At 44.4% G+C, this 21,859-nt stretch overlaps 1 protein-coding gene across 3 annotated transcripts in view; it reads right to left on the reverse strand.

Annotated features, from left to right (window-relative positions):
* dennd2b (DENN domain containing 2B) overlaps window positions 1-21,859 on the reverse strand; it is a 74,556-nt gene that overhangs the window by 23,106 nt on the left and 29,591 nt on the right. For 2 of the 3 annotated variants that reach the window (XM_031813827.1, XM_031813819.1), the window contains exons 3-9: window positions 17,580-18,869; window positions 15,031-15,179; window positions 7,686-7,804; window positions 6,975-7,193; window positions 6,455-6,551; window positions 6,246-6,290; window positions 1,775-1,959 (exon numbers count right to left, since the gene is read on the reverse strand). In XM_031813827.1, the coding sequence (XP_031669687.1) occupies window positions 1,775-1,959; window positions 6,246-6,290; window positions 6,455-6,551; window positions 6,975-7,193; window positions 7,686-7,804; window positions 15,031-15,179; window positions 17,580-18,869 (2,104 nt within the window). Of the gene's footprint in view, window positions 1-1,774; window positions 1,960-6,245; window positions 6,291-6,454; window positions 6,552-6,974; window positions 7,194-7,685; window positions 7,805-15,030; window positions 15,180-17,579; window positions 18,870-19,455; window positions 19,783-21,859 lie in introns of those variants that run through there. The other variant, XM_031813830.1, reaches the window with a different exon arrangement.

Consider the following 21,859-nt stretch of genomic DNA (forward strand, 5'->3'; position numbering starts at 1 on the left):
AATGAAAATAAGGAAGCCTTTACAGAATAAAAATGTTCCAAAACATGCATCCTGTTTGTAATAAAGCACTAAAGAAAAACTGACAAAGAAATTAACTTCATGTCCTTGAATACAAAGTGTTATGTTTGGGGCAAATCCAACACAACACATCACCGAGTACCACTCTTCATATTTTCAAGCATGGTGGTTGCATCATGTTATGGGTAGAATTATCATCGGCAAGGACTGCACAGGTTTTTAAAAATAAATGAAATAGAACTAAGCACAGTCAAAATCCTAGAGGAAAACCTGGTTCATTCTGCTTTCCAACAGATACTGGGAGACAAATTCACCTTTCAGCAGGACAATAACCTAAAACACAAGGCCAAATATACACTGGAGTTGCTAACCAAGATAACATTGAATGTTCCTATGTGGCTTAGTTACAGTTTTGACTTAAATCGGCTTGAAAATCTATGACAAGATTTGAAAATGGCTATCTATAAATGATCAACAAACAACTTGACAGAGCTTGAAGAATTAAAAATAATAATAATATGCAAATATTGTACAATCCAGGTGTGCAAAGCTCTTAGTAGACTTACCCAGAAAGCTGTAATGATTATAACATGTACTGACTCAGGAGTATGAATACTTATGTAAATGTGATATTTCTGTATTAAGCTTTTTTTTATGTGCTAAAATGTCTAAAAACCTGTTTTCACTTTGTCATTATGGGGTATTGTAATGTCATTATGGGGTATTGTAATGTCATTATGGGGTATTGTAATGTCATTATGGGGTATTGTAATGTCATTATGGGGTATTGTAATGTCATTATGGGGTATTGTAATGTCATTATGGGGTATTGTAATGTCATTATGGGGTATTGTAATGTCATTATGGGGTATTGTAATGTCATTATGGGGTATTGTAATGTCATTATGGGGTATTGTAATGTCATTATGGGGTATTGTAATGTCATTATGGGGTATTGTAATGTCATTATGGGGTATTGTAATGTCATTATGGGGTATTGTAATGTCATTATGGGGTATTGTAATGTCATTATGGGGTATTGTAATGTCATTATGGGGTATTGTAATGTCATTATGGGGTATTGTAATGTCATTATGGGGTATTGTAATGTCATTATGGGGTATTGTAATGTCATTATGGGGTATTGTGTGTAGATGAGTGGGACACTTTTTTATTATGAATTATTTTGAATTCAGTTTTTAACACTACAAAATGTGAAGAAGTCAAGGGGTATGAATACTTTCTGAAGGAACTGTATGTGCTGGACTAATGTGGCCATAACGGGTACTAAAAGAAGATTAAATAACACAGACGTTTTTGACCGCCGAAATCAATATTGTTCTGTATGAAAATGAGCCATTTTCAATTCTATTTCAACATGCAAACAACATTGGTAAGGGTCTCCGACCTCCATATATCACAGCTCTCAGCATACATACTTCTGTAGGTCCAGTGAGTAATGTCTCAGAAGAAACAGTTATCTACCAGGACCCCTTCCTGTTTAAATCCTTTCTCTCACTTAAATTGGAAAACATAGTTTGATTACCAAGATTCTACTCTTTTGAAGGGTGTAAGACACTTGCATTTTCAAGAATGTTTAATGTTACGAAATTGTATTTTTAGTTGTCACTGAAATTTCCCAAGATGTTGATCCCTGTACAGGGACAGCAGCCATTGACACTGCGACTTGACACTGCTGTCTGACCCATGGCTAAGGGGCACGAGGGGCCAGAATACAGTTTGGTTGGTCCCTTACCTTGGGGAACTGGTAGGTGACTTCGGGAAAGAAGGAGTTTTTGGTGGGCTTCTTCTTGAGGGACACCACCACAAAGTACTCAAACAGCTCCCTCTCCTGCCACTCAATCAGCTGCAGCTCCAGTGTGCGGTAGCTAGGGGCCCTCCTCAGCATTGACTGCAGCTTCAGCAGCCTCTGGGTGTGGGCTGGGGAGAGAAGAGAGAGGGATATGGACAGTTCAACCTTCAGTACAGGGTTGTATTGACAAAATGCATATCCCAAACACTGTGTACTACACACAACTGACAGCACTCAAAGATAATAAAGCACTACAAACCATGCAGTCTGACAAAGAGCTTACAGTCCAACATTCACTTCCCAGCTAACAAGACACATTCCCATAACTAATTAAATGTTACCATTGGATTCCCCTTAGGTTGAGAGAGAACATAATGAGAGAATGTTCTCCAAACATTATTACACATTTAAACATATTTAGTCAAGCATGATGTTTCCAAAACCATGTTACGATGTAAAAGGAAATCAAACATTCAAGAACCCCTGAAAAGTTGCCAGGCGGTTCCTGAGATGATAAAAAAAATAAAAAATAAAATCATAAAATGCTTTGGAAACAAAACAAATGGAGGTTAAATGATTGTTATCTCTAACCTACCAAAAGCATTCTGGGAACCAAAACTTAACCGGATTTAAAACGTTATCAGTGTGTTGAAACACAGCTTAAACCTCTATACTCACACATGTTTATCCTCACACAGTCCAACACATAACAACCTAAACACAGATTAGAGAGAAGTACAAACCTTATAGTTCACCATAACTGTCATCACAGATGGCTTGTGTTTAAAACAGAGTATGAACAGAATCAGCAATGAGTTCGAACACAGTGGATTTAGTATTTATTCAAAAGAATGAAAGTTGTATAGTCTATAGCGCATCCATTACATCTTTATTTTACCTTTCAGTTACATTTCTGTGGTCCCTTTGGTCACAAGTCACTTGATCGATGTCTCGTTCCAAACACCGACTTGTCAAAACAGAGATGTGCGCTGCTTGTATCCAGGTAATCTTAGGTTTTATTACATACAGTCTGGAGAAACTACTGGATATAAGAGCAACGTCAACTCACCATCACTACGACCAGGAATACAACTTTCCTGAAGCGAATCAATGGATCAAATCCCAGCCGCCGAACCAAAACAACGTCGCCGTAAAACGGTCTTCTGGTCAGGCTCTGGAGACGGGCACATCGCGCACCGCTCCCAAGCATACTACTCGCCAATGTCCAGTCTCTTGACAACAAGGTTGATAAAATCCGAGCAAGGGTAGCATTCCAGAGAGACATAAGAGACTGTAACGTTCTTTGCTTCACGGAAACATGGCTCACTCGAGACACGCTATCGGAGTCGGTACAGCCAGCTGGTTTCTTCAAGCATCGCGCTGACAGAAACAAGCATCTTTCTGGTATGATGAGGGGCGGGGGGGTATGCCTTATGATTAACGAGACGTGGTGTGATCATAACAACATACAGGAACTCAAGTCCTTCTGTTCACCTGACTTAGAATTCCTCACAATCAAATGTCGACCGCATTATCTACCAAGAGAATTCGCTTCGATTATAATCACAGCCGCATATATTCCCCCCCAAGCAGACACATTGACGGCCCTGAACAAACTATATTTGACTCTATGTAAACTGGAAACCACATATACTGAGGCGGCATTCATTGTAGCTGGGAATTTTAACAAGGCTAATCTGAAAACAAGACTCCCTAAATTCTACCAGCATATTGATTGTGCTACCAGGGCTGGTAAAACCCTGGATCATTGTTATTCTAACTTCCGCGATGCATATAAGACCCTCCCCTGCCCTCCTTTTGGAAAAGCTGACCACGACTCCCTTTTGTTGCTCCTAGCCTATAGACAGAGACTAAAACAGGAAGCTCCCACGCTCAGGTCTGTTCAACACTGGTCCGACCAATCTGATTCCACGCTTCAAGATTGCTTCGATCACGTGGATTGGGATATGTTCCACACTGCGTCAAACAACAACATTGACGACTACGCTGATTCGGTAGTGAGTTTATTAGCAAGTGCATCAGCGATGTCATACCCAAAGCAACTATTAAAACATTCCCAGACCAGAAACCGTGGATTGATGGCAGCATTCGCGCAAAACTGAAAGCGCGAACCACTGCTTTTAACCAGGGCAAGGTGACCAGAAACATGACCGAATACACACAGTGTAGCTATTCCCTCCGCAAGGAAGGCAATCAAACAAGCTAAGTGTCAGTATAGAAACAAAGTAGAGTCGCAATTCAAAGGCTCAGACACAAGAGGTATGTGGCAGGGTCTACAGTCAATCACGGATTACAAAAAGAAAACCAGACCCGTCACGGACTAGGATGTCTTGCTCCCAGACAGACTAAACAACTTCTTTGCTCACTTTGGGGACAATACAATACCACTGACACGGCCCGCTACCTAAACCTGTGGAATCTCCTTCACTGCAGCCGACGTGAGTAAAACATTTAAACGTGTTATCCCTCGCAAGGCTGCAGGCCCAGACGGCATCCCCAGCCGCGTCCTCAGAGCATGCGCAGACCAGCTGGCTGGTGTATTTACGGACATATTCAATCAATCCTTATCCCAGTCTGCTGTTCCCACATGCTTCAAGAGGGCCAACATCGTTCATGTTCCCAAAAAATCTAAGGTAACTGAGCTAAACGACTACCGCCCCGTAGCACTCACTTCCGTCATCATGAAGTGCTTTGAGAGACTAGTCAAGGACCATATCACCTCCACCCTACCTGACACCCTCGACCCACTCCAATTTTCTTACCACCCCAATAGGTCCACAGACGACGCAATCGCAACCACACTGCACACTGCCCTAACCCATCTGGACATGTGAGAATGCTGTTCCTCGACTACAGCTTAGCATTTAACACCATAGTACCCTCCAAACTCATCATCAAGCTCGAGACCCTGGGTTTCGACCCCGCCCTGTGCAACTGGGTACTGGACTTCCTGATGGGCCGCCCCCTGGTGGTGAGGGTTGGTAACAACATCTCCACCCCGCTGATCCTCGACACTGGGGCCCCACAAGGGTGCGTTCTGAGCCCTCTCCTGTACTCCCTGTTCACCCACGACTGCGTGGCCATGCACGCCTCCAACTCAATCATCAAGTTTGCAGACAACACTACAGTGGTAGGCTTGATTACCAACAACGACAAGACAGCCTACAGGGAGGAGGTGAGGGCCCTTGGAGTGTGGTGTCAGGAAAATAACCTCACACTCAACGTCAACAAAACAAAGGAGATGATCGTGGACTTCAGGAACAGCAGAGGGAGCACCCCCCTATCCACATCGACGGGACAGTAGTGGAGAGGATAGTAAGTTTTATGTTCCTCGGCGTACACATCACGGACAAACTGAATTGGTCCACCCACACAGACAGCGTCGTTAAGAAGATGCAGCGGCCTCCTCAGGAGGCTGAAGAAATTCGGCTTGTCACCAAAAGCACTCACAAACTTTTACAGATGCACAATCGAGAGCATCCTGTCGGGCTGTATCACCACCTGGTACGGCAACTGCTCCACCCACAACCGTAAGACTCTCCAGAGGGTAGTGAGGTCTGCACAATGCACCCGGGGGCAAACTACCTGCACTCCAGGACACCTACACCACCCGATGTCATAGGAAGGCCATAAAGATCATCAAGGACAACAACCACCCGAGCCACTGCTTGTTCACCCCGCAATCATCCAGAAGGCGAGGTCAGTACAGGTGCATCAAAGCAGGGACCGAGAGACTGAAAAACAGCTTCTATCTCAAGGCCTTCAGACTGTTAAACAGCCACCACTAACATTGAGTGGCTGCTGCAACACACTGACTCAACTCCAGCCACTTTAATAATGGAAAAATGGATGTAAAATGTATCACCAGCCACTTTAAACAATGCCACTTAATATAATGTTTACATTCCCTACATTACTCATCTCAAATGTATATACATCTACTGCATCTCATATGTACATACTGTACTCTATACCATCTACTGCATCTTGCCATCTTTATGTAATACATGTATCATTAGCCACTTTAAACGATGCCACTTTTATGTTTACATACCCTACATTACTCATCTTATATGTATATACATCTACTGCATCTTGCCTATGCAGTTCTGTACCATCACTCATTCATATATTTTTATGTACATATTCTTCATCCCTTTACTATTGTGTGTATAAGGTAGTTGTTGTGGAATTGGTAGGTTAGATTACTCGTTGGTTATTACTGCATTGTCGGAACTAGAAGCACAAGCATTTCGCTACACTTGCAATAACATCTGCTAACCATGTGTATGTGACAAATAAAATTTTATTTGTATTTGAACAGACAGCTATAGACCAAGTGCACCATTGTTCTCCAGGGACTGAGCTTCAACTGCATACTGTGACCTCTCACCTTTGAACCTGTCATCAGAGTCGCTCTCGCTCTCACTGTTGTCATCTGTAAACAAATCGGAGAGAGAGAAAAAAGGTTTGTTTAGGGTCAGGGGTCAACTCTACAACTATGTTTATGCCATACAGATGAGATGACTGGGGAAGGCACAAATATTTACTCCCTGATCCAGACAGTGGATGGAGAGAAGGAAGGGAGGAGCCCCTATGTACCTCTCAGAGATGCCGTCTCAATATTTGACAAGGACAGCTTCTTCAGCCTCTTCTTCCCTCTCTTGGTAGAGTAAATGGAGTTGATTCTCTGGACAATCTGTAAACAGTGAAAGGGAAGGGGAAGCTCAGTGTCTGTACAACCTACAGTAGAGGACTGATCTCCTGTGGTGAAGCTCTTCAAAGTTGGCTCCATTCAATGTGTGGGAGGAGGAAGAGATAGACATAAAATCCTTCTCAGTGCTCTATCTCTCTCTGCAAGTCCAGAACTATCCCTGGGATATGGCTTGTGTTAAAAACAAAGTATGAACAGAATCAGCAAAGAGTTTCGGAAACAGTCCATTTAGGAATTATTCAAAAGAAATACATTTGTATAGTCTACAGCAAATCCAACTTAATTTTGCCTACCAGGTAGATGCATGGCCCCGTAGATACATGGCTTGCAAGAATAGAATAGTCCTTGAGGAGATCATCATGGAGAGAACAGGTTCATTCCTACAGCCTGGAGTGTTTTATATTGTACCTTGGGGATCCTCTGGTGCCTACGGGAGGCCAGGGTGTCGCTGGCGCTGCTCAGGCTGTCATCCAGCAGGCAGCAGGGGGAGGGAGAGACCCCCAGATGGGGCGGCAGCAGCAGCATGTCATCATGGCTGTGTCGCTTGGACAGGCGGGACGCCCGGTGACTCTTCTTGTCTGTGGGACCAGAGAGGCGCAGGGACTGGCTACTGGGCTTAGAGGGCAGCTGTGGAGGGGGAGAGAGAGGACAATATTGAGGCTGTATCCCAGATGGCAACCTATTCTCTTTATAGTGCACTATTTCTGACCAGGGCCCATAGGATGACGCAATGGACCTTGGTTTGGTCTGGGATTGACTGAGGTTTTTGTCATGACAATAAGTAATCGTACCCAATAATACAATATATTTTCCTCACCGCACAGTGACCTCATTCCCAGTTGAACACAAGGAAATTCTAAATCATCTTTCCTACGACGAGACAGTGCCCATCCATATTAAAGCAGCAGAGCCAAACCTACATTTCCAGGCAGAATGACAGTATTTTACTGGAACTCCACCAGGTTTCATCAAAAGGATTCTGTAGCGCAAATAATGAGAAATCTAGCTGTGAAATAAGATTATTGGAGGATCCTGTCCAGGTTTCAGAGCTCTAACTCCAGTCTGAGGGATACTTTTACTGCAGGAAAATACCTCAGTTCTGCTAGCTAGCTGGGTTACCTGAGGAGGTGAGTTGAGTTTCTGGGAGGTCCAGGTCCGGCTGCTTTCCGGTACCAAGCGGTTCTTCCGACCCAAACTCCTCCTCTTCAGGTCCACGTCCTCGTACGGGTTCTCCTTCTCTGTGTGACGACATTTAGAAAACAGATTAAGGTCTATCTAAGATAACAGCAGCAGCTGTTCAGAAGGATCTGTTAAGGTTCAGGGAGAAGGAAGGTATTTGACTAGACAAGACAAAGCCAGAGGGGCTTCAAGCCAGAGTCTGTGTGAGATGACGGGGGGCAGGAGAGGGAGTTGGGGGGCAGGACAGAGGCTCCCCATGGTGGTGCTCAGATCAAATAAGTCATGCAGGGGCCAGGTTAAAGGTCACTCTCAGCTGGCTGCTACAATGCCCAAATGTACTGTCTCTTTAAACAGTTACTGTTGGCCCAGGGCCCCGGCGGCCCCGCTGGCCCCTGACCGACTGCACTGTGCCGAGACTCCCGGACACTGGGCTGCTAGTGGTGAGTCATGGCCGGAGTATGCAGGCTGTCTGCTGCGGGAGGCGAAGGGGAGGAGCGGAGCGGGACATCCTCCTCCTCTCAGGTATCACTGAACTTCATTCTCACATCCTTTCAATGAGAATGTTGATGTAGAAATGTTCACTCAACATTTCAGAGGTGTTGCACAAAGAGTTTGGGTTTTTTCCACTGCACACTGACGGGAATCTCACACAGCACTGCTTTCACTGATGTCACTTGGAAAAGGGCCAGCCAGCGTGTATAAAAACTGGTATAACACCACTGCCCATGTCCATCCAGACGTGCTCTGAGAATAGCATTTCAGCTGGGTCTGAAAAGGTTGTGAGAAAACGAAAGAACTGCACTAAAAAGGAAAACAGAGCCAGATGGTGTCGAAAGGCATGAGGGAAAAGACTTGCAGTGAAAGACGAGCACTACACTAAATCTACACTTCAGCATCTCAATGATGGAAGAGAATCCTATAAACGGAGGAACACCTTGAAGGCCAACGTTAAACTCTGCTAAATGTATCTGTTAAAGGTATCTGTTTTGTTAAAAGGGGTTCATCATTTATTGCATATTTATGAACCATCTTAGTGAGATCATCAGAGCATTCTGCCATGTCATACTGAAAATGAAAGTCCAGTCAGACTGGGCTCTTCCCTCCCTATGCATTATCAGAGCTGATGAATACAATAACAAGCCTGGGTATAGCTGGGACCGTAAACTGAAAATTGAGACTGACCATGCCAATCACTTATCTCAGGCAGTTTGCTGATATTGTCCATTACAATAAGTAGCGTATACTAGAGAAATGTGAAGTTTGAAATTAAATAAGTTTACTAATATGTGTGATTGTTAATGGGACAATTGATGCTACAACCATCAAACTTCTAGTAGTAGTTTTAAGGGTAATATAAAAAAATATACTGTGATGCATGCACATTGTTATAAACTATTGTTATATTTATCATTATCACATCAATTCAGGCAATTTATCGCGATATGGATGTTTGCCTGTATGGTCCAGCTCTAGGGCTGGACTGACTGACGTCTCAGTGCTCTGGACCCCATTCCACTGAAGCAGAGTAATGACAGCCTGCTGGGATGATGATATGTCTCCATGGCTTCTGACGCACTGGAGGGTACGAATCAACTGCTGTGGTTACTCACATCCAAACACACACACACATTCTCTCACACACACACACACACACACACACACACACACACACACACACACACACACACACACACACACACACACACACACACACACACACACACACACACACAGACACACACACACACATACCTCTCCTGACCTGGCTGCACCCACACTGTGACTCGGCATCTGTTTACACAATAGGCTCTCTCTAGAGCGAGACAGAGGACAGACTATCTACACAATGTCAGGATGGGATTACCCCATAAAAGGGCTATGGACAGAATGTCCCTCGCCATCGAGTGGCTGCTACAGTGGCACCAGTCATTCATTTCTGTCTCCTAGAGATTAACAGAAATGTTCACGGGACCAAGACGGGCTTGAGAGCTGTCTAAACGTTTGGTGGCACCACAAACCATGCTGTAACTGTACAGTGTAAATCCTTCAGAGAAGGCTTGTGACCACATGGGCCAAATTTGTTGGGAGATATATATAGTATTTTTGGAATCTACGTTGTTTAACACTCATACCTCAAAAATGCTAAAAACTACAGTATACATGTATGATTACATAGACAAAACAAAGCATCATTATTCCAGTCAGCAGATTCCCATGCAGTGTTAGAGCAGAGATAATCTGGATCAGACAGACAGGCCAGGGAGGCCATTTTACCTCACCACCACCACTGGTGACAATGATGTTAGACAGACCCAGTTCAGCTTGGGGTTGATGACGCAGACATAATCCATTACTGCTGAGTCACTGTTGTGTACAGAACCTGATTCACCAGATGGGAAACCTATTCCCAGTGGCACTACGCTAATCAAACTATAGCTTGTCATAATATAACCATTTATTCCAGAAATCTTCTTCCATGGAACGGTTGATCTAACGTAAGCTAATGCGATTAGCATGAGGTTGTAAGTAACAAGAACAAGAACAATTGTTTACAGACAGATTATTTCACTTATAATTCACTATATCACAATTCCAGTGGGTCAGAAGTTTGTAGGTCAATTGCAGGTGTACCTGTGGATGTATTTCAAGGCCTACCTTCAAACTCAGTGCCTCTTTGCTTGACATCATGGGAAAATCAAAAGAAATCAGCCAAGACCTCAGAAAACAATTTGTAGAGCTCCACAAGTCTGGTTCATCATTGGGAGCAATTTCCAAACGCCTGAAGGTACCACATTCATCTGTACAAACAATAGTACGCAAATGGCAAATCTGACCATGACTCCATTATCCTGCTTCGTGTTTACAACCAGAAGCTCAAACAGGAAGTACCAGTGATGCACTGAATACGGAAGTTGTTGGATGAAGAAGATGGGAGGCTATAAGACTGTTTTTCTAGTACAGACTGGAATATGTTCCGGGATTTAACCGTTAGCATTGAGGAGTTTACCACAACAATCACATGCTTCATCAATAAGTGCATAGACTATAAGAACGTATCAAAACCAAAAACCATGAATTACAGGCACTATCCACACTGGGCTAAAGGCTAGAGCTACTGCTTACAAGGGACGGGACACGGACACAACAAAGAAAGCCCCTCCGACCTCCGACAAGACATCAAACATGCAAAAGGACAATATAGGAGGAAGGTGGAATGCAATCACAAGGCCAGAATACCAGGGCATGTTCTCATAGCATGTGCAGACCAGCTGGCAAGTGTCTTCACAGACATTTTCAATCTCTCCTCGTCCCAGTCTGCAATCCCCAAATGTTTCAAACTGCCAACATTGTCCCTATTCCCAAGAGCTCCAATGTAATCTGCCTAAATGACTATTGCCCTGTAGCACTCAGACCTGTAATTATGAAGTGCTTTGAAAGGCTGGTCATGACAAACATCAACACCATCATCCCAGACACCCTACACCCACTCCAATTTGCATACCCCCCTGACAGATCCACAGATGAAGCAATCACAATTGCACTTCACACTGCCCTCTTCCACCTGGACAGGAGGGAAAATAACTATGTGAGAATACTGTTCATAGACTACAGCTCAGCGTCCAACACCATAGTCTCCTCCAAGCTCATCACCAAGCTAGGGACCCTGGGACTGAACCCCTCCCTCTGCAACTGGATCCTGGACTTAGGCTGACCCTCAACGCCCCTCAGGGGTGTGTGCTTAGTTCCCTCCTGTACTCCATGTTCACCCACGACTGCATGGTCACGCACAACTCCAACACCATCACCAAGTTTGCCGGTGACACAACAGTGGTAGGCCTGATCATGGATGACGATGAGACAGCATATAGGAAGGAGGTCAGAGACTAAGTAGTGTGGTGCTAGGACAACAACATCAGTAAGACCAAGGAGCTGATCGTGGACTATAGGGGAAATAGGGGAGAGCCCGCCCCTATCCATGTTGACAGGGCTGTTGTGGAGAGGGTCGAGAGCTTCTAGTCCCTTGGCATCCACTAAGGACTTAACATGGTTCCCACACACCCGCACAGTCGTGAAGAGGGCATGGCAGCAACTCTTCCCCCTCAAGAGGCTGAAACGATTTGGCATTGGCCCTCAAATCCTCAAAATGTTCTACAGATGTACTATTGAGAGCATCTTGACTGGCTGCAGCACTACTCTGTATGGCAAATGCATTGCCCTTGACCTCAAAGCGCTACAGAGGGGGGTGCGGACAGCCCAGTACATCGCAGGGGCCGAGCTCCCTGACATCCAGGACCTCTATATCAGGTGGCGTCAGAGGAAGGCCCGAAAAATGTCCAAAGACTCCCAAGCCATACTGCTGCCATCCGGCAAACGTACTGGGGAATCAGCTCTCAAACCAACGGCCTCCGAGACAGCTTCTACCCCCAAACCATATGACTGCTAAATAGCCAGACTGCTAAATAGTAAATTAATGGTACTCAAACTATCTGCACTGACTCTATCTTGCACTGACCCTACGTATACTCACTAGACTATATATACACACCATATTCACACTCACTAGACTATATATAGACACCATATTCACACTCACTAGACTATATGTACACACCATATTCACACTCACTAGACTACATATAGACACCATATTCACACTCACTAGACTATATATAGACACCATATTCACACTCACTAGACTATATATACACACCATATTCACACTCACTAGACTATATATACACACCACATTCACACTCACTAGACTAAATATACACATCATATTCACACTCACTAGACTATATATACACACCATATTCACACTCACTAGACTATATATACACCCCATATTCACACTCACTAGACTATATATACACACCATATTCACACTCACTAGACTATATATACACCCCATATTCACACTCACTAGACTATATATACACACCATATTCACACTCACTAGACTAAATATACACACACCATATTCACACTCACTAGACTATATATACACCCCATATTCACACTCACTAGACTATATATACACACCATATTCACACTCACTAGACTATATATACACACCATATTCACACTCACTAGACTATATATACGCAGACCATATACATACACACTCACTCATATACACTCCAACACAAAACCCACACACATTCACACACACACGCACACACACACACATCATATGCTGCTGCTACTCTGTTCTATATTTTAGTCTTCTTATTATCTATCATGATGACTAGTCACTTTACCCTGCCTTCAGGTACATATCTACCTCAAATACCACATACCTCTGCACTTTGATCTGGTACTGGTACTGGTACTTCCTGTATATAGCTCCATTCTTGTGTATTTTATTTTATTCCTCGTGTTACAATTTGTATTATTATTTTTTAATTCTGAAACGATGGGAAGGGCTCGTAAGCAAGCATTCCATGGTAAAGTCTACACCAGTTGTATCCAGCGCATGTGGCAAATTAAATTTGATTTGATTTGGAGAAGTCTATTTATTTAATGTACTCAATGTTAGTGGGCTACTGCCTCAGACAGCTATGATCTCCTCACATAGTTGATTAAATGCTTCGAGAAGGGCTGTGTGTGTCTGAGTCCAAAGTGTCTGGGCTGCTACACGTTGAAATACGAGCGGAGAGGGACTAGAACATGGCTTATCTCCCACTGCTGTAGCTGCTGCCTCCAACAGAACATCTGACCTGTAAACCGCTGCTTCCATGCTGTGATCAGAGCCAGCTAGGCCTATTTCAGACTGGAGCAGCCAGGATCACTGGGGAGGGACAGCTCACAGAGGCAATGTATTTCTCTGTAACTAATCATCATTCAGCCAAAATGCCTACGACCGCACCGCCTATTCCATACTCGAGGTGTTCGACCGGCGAACAATGGACTCTTTTTTGGGGTACGCATGAAAGTCCCCTGGGTCCCCTCGCGGTCACCGATTCATGCTCTGCCTGGAACCATTGGTCATCTTCAGAGACTGAATAAAACGCCATAGAGGACGAATAGAGGAAGAGAGTTAACCATGTATGAGGGAGAAATGTGGCCATTACAGTCTTAATTTGACCCATGTGCTTGCAAAAAAATGCTCAAAGGCTACAAACATATATCAACCAACACTCAATCTCTAATTTCCAACTAAAAACATGTCAGCCCCCATTCTTTTACTGGGTCTCACATTCAAGCCTGATGAGCAGGAAGGAGATTTATAGTGGAGGGGCCGAGAATGGCCGGGCGAAACGTTACAGACATCGCTGCCACATGAAGCACCTCAGGAGAACCAGCCTTTTCACTGTCCACAGTCATCAGGACGTTTACTACTGGAAAGGAATTTGGCATACATTTGTACTTTGTCACCCTCAATACAGAGAAATTAAAGTTAGTCTTGCTTATACCGTGATATTGTAGTTTTCCATGTTACCAAAAGTCCTTGTTAGAGGATAGATATTCCCCCAATTTTGTGAAAACAATTCCTTGTGAGACTGTCGAACCCTTGATTTATGTGAAATTAGCTTTAGTGCTAGGTCTGGGCTTTAGCTGAGGCATATCAAGTTGACATTTTCCCAAGCCACAGAGTAATCTTACAATTTAATCCAGTAAACGGAGGAGTGCCATTCTTTGTCTCGAGGAATGGCCTGATAATGAAGAGTGAGTGATGATCATATTTTCTTTACATAACCATACAGGGCTGAATAAACATAAAGCAGGAATATGAAGTATAAATCTAGCATTGATTTTTGAAAAGCCCTGAGAGTTTTTCAGTCAACTATTTGGGATTGTCCAATAGAAAGCAGATGGGGTATAAATGTACCCCATGACTGTCAAATTCCTTTTAACCAGGGGAAGGCCAGCTCGCAATATATAACCCATCTGTTGTTGCTGGCTCCCACATAACCATTGTCTGGAGACAGACACACAGAGCTTTCAGCATATAAAGAAATACTTGTTATCAGTCCATAACAATTAGGAGTTGATGGTGAAACCAGAAAGCAGCACACGTCTTCATGCCATCCTTCAGAATAAAGACAATCCAGTCTACTTGGCAGCTGAGAGTGTGAGGATATGAGAGAGTGACCAACAATCAGACCTCTCTAGAAATCTACCAAGTGTGTGAAAGGATTTTGGAATTACTACTTGCATCAGCAATCACTAACAGAGTTTAGCTTTCAACAATCCTGGTTATTCACTGAATTACAATGCATCAGTAAGTCTTGCAGATCAGGCTGAGTTATCCTGAGGTATCCAGACACAGCACCATGCTTACCCACTATGTCCTCATAGGCGTTCTCCTCTAAAGTGCTTTTGGAGCTGGGCCGGCTGCTGCGGGTCTCTGTGGAAACAGTGCCATTCTCTGTGTGAGAGGATCGGTACGAGGAGGCCAGGCTGGCAGCATCCTCCAACTCACATGACTCCCTGGAGAGAGAGAGAGAGAGAGAGAGAGAGAGAGAGAGAGAGAGAGAGAGAGAGAGAGAGTCAGAAAGAGAAAGCGAGGGGATTGATGGAGGGAGAATCACCGAGAGGAAAAGTGGGTGGACAGCGCACGGGAGGGAGGGAAAGATGGGAAGAAACAAGAAACAGGGAGGGAGGATGAAAAAAGCAGAAAATAATATTGAATTTAATCATGCATGGCTGTGCTGAGACAGTGGAGAGGAGAGCTGCAGTCCAGAGGGTCTGGTTCATTCCATCCTGACATCCTCTACTGGCCGATTACAATCAACGAGGACCACCTGAGTGGATGAAAGCCACTGTTCCAATGAGACCCAAATATGCCTCATCCCTCAACAGCCCTCTATGAAGCTGCCAATTAAACAGAGAGAGAGAGAGAGAGAGAGCGAGAGAGAGAGAGAGAGAGAGACCTGGATCACTGGTTCAGAGCACCTCTAATCTAATTATGCTGACAGCAACATGTGCTCCAATCACAAAGTCATTTCCTGTTTATTTACCACCAACCCAAACATTTTCTGGAGTTCTGTGTACTGTACATATGTACACAGCATGACAGCTTGTGTGTGTCTGGACTCTGAATGCTCAGGACAGGACAGGGGGAGTGTCCCTCCATTAGATCAGTGAGATCACGCCTGCTATCCTGCTGTCCTGCTCCATTGACGGCTCATGGCTTTTAAACATGCTCTGAAATTGCCCCTGCCGCAGGAATGTTAAAAACACTGACTCCAAGTCAGGGACATTAAAGGATCTCTTCCTCCCCGCTCATCAAGAGGATCTGGAAAGGCCCTGCCCTCAGTCATTGGCCTAAACAAGTTGTGCTCTGGCGGCAATTTAAAGGGGGATAAATAACGAGGGTAATAAACAATATCAAGTGTTCCAGAAAGACATAACAGGCTAATAGCTGCCTGTACTGCACAGCTCTATAGCAACATAATGAAGAAGGTTGAGGAGGCACACTGGGAACCTTGGGATGTCCACTGGCAAGACAACATACTGTAGGCCTTTGCTAAATAACAGGCATGATATAAGTAGAATACAGTCCTGTTTTGATGTTACTTGGAACGTTGTTGAAAAGCTGTAGGATTTCAAGGATAGAACAATTGATGGTCTTGGACATGAACAGTTTGGCTGGAGCTGAGCAGTGATATTTAAGGATGTTCTAATTCAACCATTATTACAGTACACTGTGTTATAGACATTTACAGTAATACTTTGTTTCTCACGGACAGCAGACATTCGTTACCTGGCCTTATACTAAGATACACAATGCCCTGTCTAATGTAGTTGACATTTGCAATAAGTTTGTATTGCAATAAGGCTACTTGATGTTTGTTCAATGAAAGCCTGGCATTCTTACAAAATAACACTGGAAAAACAGCAGAGACTGAATTTAACATATTCCATTTCAATGGCAACATTCTAGACAAATCAAATGAGAAAAAACAAAAGCTATGAACAATATCAATATAACAATGTGATCCTCTTCATATGAAGCCAAAAATACTGTCTTTCTAATGCAGGAAAACATTAAGGCCTTAAGAAAATTAACAGCAGATTCAATGTTTATCTGCTTATTATCAAACGCTGAACAGAGGCAGACTTGGTGGAACCAATTCAGTTAGCAGCATCACTACGAAGTGAGCGAGCCCACTCTACTGTCTATCTGACTACAACCAGAGCCAGACAAAAGGCCAATCATTTAATACACTTGAACACCAACAAAGAAAAGCTTGGTCTATGATCCTTACCCCCCTCAAAACATTCTCAGGACATGTTAAAGACATTTTCAAATCCAAGACAAATAAATGTTCTAGCCGTCCATGTGCAACTCTCAGAAAGGAACTAAACAAATTCACTGCCTCTGTTTTTACTGCAGCCTGCAGGACCTATGTTTTGTTTTGCAGCTCCATAAATCAGCATCTCCTGTTCGCCATGTTGTTTGATCAGCATGGCTGATTCTGAGGGGGAGGGAGGGCCCGGGGGATGAGATACACATGTTTTACTGTCTGAGAATGCACTAAACACAACACAAAAACATCAGTTCACTGAACCGTGGACTTACTGACACATGCCATAACAACAAAAGACTACACTTAGAACAGAATGTGCTATTTAGAACCTTAAAGAGTTCATAGGAGAACACTTTGAATAACCCTTTTTGGTTGCAGGTAGAACACTTTTGGATCCAGGTAGAAAGAACCCTTTCTACAGAGGGTTCTAGGCGGAACCTAAAAGGGTTCTAACTGGAACCAAACAGGGTTCTAACGGGAACCAAAACGGGTTCTCCTATGGGGACAGCTGAATAACCTATTAGGAACCCTTTTTTCTAAGAGCGTACACGTCTAGAGGTGATGTGACTATTCTCACCTGTCCTGGAGTCTCTTGGGGGAGCTCCCATCCTTTGTCAGATTTCGCGTCATGTTGGGTGCGGGGGTGATGGGCAGCAGGGGTGGTGACTCCTCAGAGGCACTGCCAGGAGGTAGTCCGTTGATTGGCGACATTCCCTTGTGGTTGCGGTTGGCGTCGTACTCAAAGGTGCGTTTAGGTTTGGGCAGGGGGTTGACTGGCATGCCCTCCGGGGTCTGTTGACAGGGGGGCTCTGGGCTCTCAGTCTCTGACCGGGTTGAGCTCACACTGAACCTCTGTCTGGAGAGTTTATCAGAGGCCGGCAGGGCGTCTGGTTCTGTGGCCACAGAACATATACTGCTGCGTTTACTGGTGCCCCTACTGTCCAAGTCCTCGACCCCACCTATCATAAAACACTTCTGTCTCGTTTTGTCTGGTGCATAGCAGTTACTAAGATACCGCGGTGGCTGGCTGGGGCTCTCCTTCAGCACCTTCTCAATCTTTTGTATCCGATTGAGTACAGCAGACGTTTCCTTCCGAGCAGACAGGGAGCTCAGGAATAAGGAAGAGGAGTCTGTCTTTCCTGGCCTCTTCTGGAAGCGGCCCAGGCACTCCCTGTCTGAGGCTGCCTCCTCTTCCTCCGTCTCTGGGTAGGAGCACTCTGAGAAAGCCGTACTCATCCTCCGGATACTCTTGAAGTCAAAGGTCTTCTCACTGCAAGGTGAGGGGAGGAGGCTGGGGCAGCCCTCGCTGCCGCCCACACGCTCACCTACAGGCCTCTTCTCCAGACACAGGCTCATCCTAGGCAGAGCCACCCTCCTGCACTCCCATTCTGAGATCTTCTTACGGATGGCCACAGAGGATGCCCCTGACACAGGGCGGCTGAGAGAGAGGGTGCGCTTGTGGCCGTGGTTGGATGAAGGTCCCAGGGAGAGGGTGCTCCAGCTCAGCGGACCACCACTCAGTCCACCTCCCCCTGGAATGTCCTCCTGTTTCTGGTTCTCTTTCTGCTCCTCCTGGGCCTCCTGACGCACCTGTGCCCCACCAGAGGGCTTGTAGATGGAGAGCTTGTTGTCCAGGCAGCTAATGCTCTTGGACTTGGTAAGTCGGCTCTGGGACGGTAAGTCACAGGAGAGGGAGGCTCCACTGCAGAGGCTAGCGGTCTTGCTGCTCCAGCCGGATCGGCCCAAGAGTCTGCCGTCTGTTTTGACGTATCTGACGTGCTGCCTGTTGTCCTCGCTGTCGCTGAGTGGGGCGTGGCACCGCCCCTGTGTGGCAGAGAGAATGGGGGGTGGGGACGCAGACTGGCACCTGGAACGAGAGTAAGGGGGATCAGAAACATCATGATACCATTCCTTACAACGTTACTTTCTTTGCTCCCAAATACCAAAATAATTTAGCTCACTAAACAGCTCGGAAGAGTCTGGCACTGAGAGCTGCTGTGAATTTCTCTCAACACTGCTGACTGCACATAGAGAGAAACTAGGCATGGAATACCAGTGGTTACCTCAGGTGTGTTCAGCTTACCAGTGGAAGATGAATCATAGCAGCTAAAGTTTACAGGGCAACAGAGGGGGGGGGGACTCTCTCTTTAGAGAAGAAAGAAAAGAAAGGAAAACCCTTCAACGCCAGAATGTATTTCTAAGATAATAGGCAACATGAAAACTTTGACCACTCATGTAAAATAACCAATGGAAAATACCCAGTAATGTGATATAACTTTGGCAGTACAGGATCCCTGTTCGACGCCAGAGCAAATACATATCTACAGTAAAAATGCATGCGTGGATTTTTCCACATAATTAAAATGATTTGGGTAGAATGTATATAGACGCCACACACAAAGCCATGGGAATACACCACGCTGAGAGACAGATGAGTTGCTCTTAGGTCTTACCTTCAGCAGCTTACCACACTAGTCCTGGGAGAGTTGTCTGTGTTTCCTGATGCTAACAGCTAACAGCCTCACAGAGTGGACACCGGCCCGGCCCCTGGCTCATTACAGACTGGTCCATTGTTCACCTCACACCGCCGCTCACACAACGCTACTGCTGCTCAATGCTGAGCAATGTGGATAAAACACCCTGCTGCTGACCTCATTTGGGCTTTTCACAGAGAGAAACACACTCTTTCTCACCCATCTCTGACTCTTCCGTTTCTACCCCACTCAAAAGACTTTGGGAACTTTCTGGACTTGGCTCCTGACTGAGGCTTGCGAAACCCAAGGCGGTGGTGGGAATCTGATGTCACAGCTAGCAACGGTTAGAATAACAAGTGTGAGCTGAGCTGGGCTGGGCTGGGAGGAGGAAGTGAGGGCTGTGATCCGAGGTGCAGGTTGGGACAGATCTCTTCACACCTCTGGGCTCGCTCTTCCACACGAGGGTGGGGACTACTGGGGAGAGAGCTGTACAGCACCTGATCACCTGATCACCGACTGTCTGACTCTGACTCACTGTGTCAGTGACCTAACTCCTCCTGACAAACTGCTATGTTCAAGTGGCCTGCCTCCTTCTCAAACAATTCAAATGGTTCATTCTAAATTCTAAACAAGCATTACAGGTTCAAATCCAGTAGAACACACCTATACATAGGCAACACATCTGTTAGGAAAGCAGGAAAGGTTTTGTCATTATAGTAACAGCCCAACGAAGTGAAGAAAGTAGCAAGATAGGAAAAGTTAGGTATTAACTAAAGAACGGCCTTTAAAGCTTGATTAAGCCATAACGTAAATATAATAAATGAAATGGAGCCAGTTCAATAGCATTACTGAACTGTACACCTATGAAGGTCAAACGATTTCAATTTCCCATACTCAACATACACTCTTAGAAAACAGGGTTCTTCAGCTGTCCCATAGGAGAACCCTTTTCAGTGCCAGGTAGAACCTTTTTGGTTCTAGGTAAAACCTTTTTGGGTTCCATGTAGTACTCTCTGTGGAAAGGGTTCTAAGAGTGTAGAGTAGGCCTATTATAGAACAAATAACAATATGAGGGACAATAAGTCTTTCAATTACAGTGCCTTCAGAAAGTATTCATACCCCTTGACTTATTCCACATTTTGTTGTGTTACAGCCTGAATTCCAAATGGATTACATAGATGTTTTTTCCTATCCACAATACCCCATAATGACAAAGTGAAAACATGTTTTTAGACATTTATGCAAATGTATTGAAAATGAAATGCAGAAATATCTAATTTACATAAGTATTCACACCCCTGAGTCAATACTTTGTAGAAGCACCTTTAGCAGTGATTACAGCTGTAGTCTTTCTGGGTAAGTCTCTAAGAGATTTCCACACTTGGATTATGCAACATTTGCACATTATTATTATTTACAAAATTCTTCAAGCTCTGTCAAACTGGTTGTTGATCATTGCTACACAACCATTTTCAGGTGTTGCCATAGATTTTCAAGAAAATGTAAGTCAAAACTGTAACTTGGCCACTCAGGAACATTCACGGTTTTCTTGGTAAGCAACTCCAGCGTAGATTTGGCCTTGTGTTTTAGGTTGTTGTCCTGCTGAAAGATGAATTAATCTCCCAGTGTCTGACTGAAAGCAGACTAAACCAGGTTTTCCTCTTGGATTTTGCTTGTACTTAAGCTCCACTCCGTTTCTTTTTTATCCTGAAAAACTTCCCAGTCTGGAACGATTACAAGCATATCCATAACATGATGCAGCCACCACTATGCTTGAAAATATGGAGAGTGGTACTCAGCAATGTGTTGTGTTGGATTCAGGGCAAAAAAAGGCAATTGCTTTGCCACATTTTTTGCAGTATTATTTTAGTGCCTTGTTGCAAACAGGATGCATGTTTTGGAATATTTTTTATTCTGTACAGGCTTCCTTCTTTTCACTCTGTAAATCAGGTTAGTATTGTGGAGTAACTACAATGTTGTTGATCCATCCTCAGTTTTCTCATATCACAGCCATTGAAATCTGTAACTGTTTTAAAGTTGGTGAAATCCCTGGGCGGTTTCCTTCCTCTCCGGTAATAGAGTTTAGGAAGGAAGGAAGCATGTATCTTTGTAGTGACTGGGTGTATTGATACACCATCCAATGTCTAATGAATAACTTCACCATGCGCAAAAGGATATTCAATGTCTGCTTTTTTTATTTGTCCCCAGGTACCAATAGGTGCCCTTATTTTGCGAAGCATTGGAAAACCTCCCTGGTCTTTGTGGTTGAATGTGTTTGAAATTCACTGCTCGACTGAGGGACCTTACAAATAATTGTATGTGTGGGGTACAGAGGTGAGGTAGTCATTAAAAAATCATGTTAAACACTATTATTGCACACAGA

This window comes from Oncorhynchus kisutch, linkage group LG3 (genome assembly GCF_002021735.2).
Source record: "Oncorhynchus kisutch isolate 150728-3 linkage group LG3, Okis_V2, whole genome shotgun sequence".
NCBI lineage: Eukaryota > Metazoa > Chordata > Actinopteri > Salmoniformes > Salmonidae > Oncorhynchus > Oncorhynchus kisutch.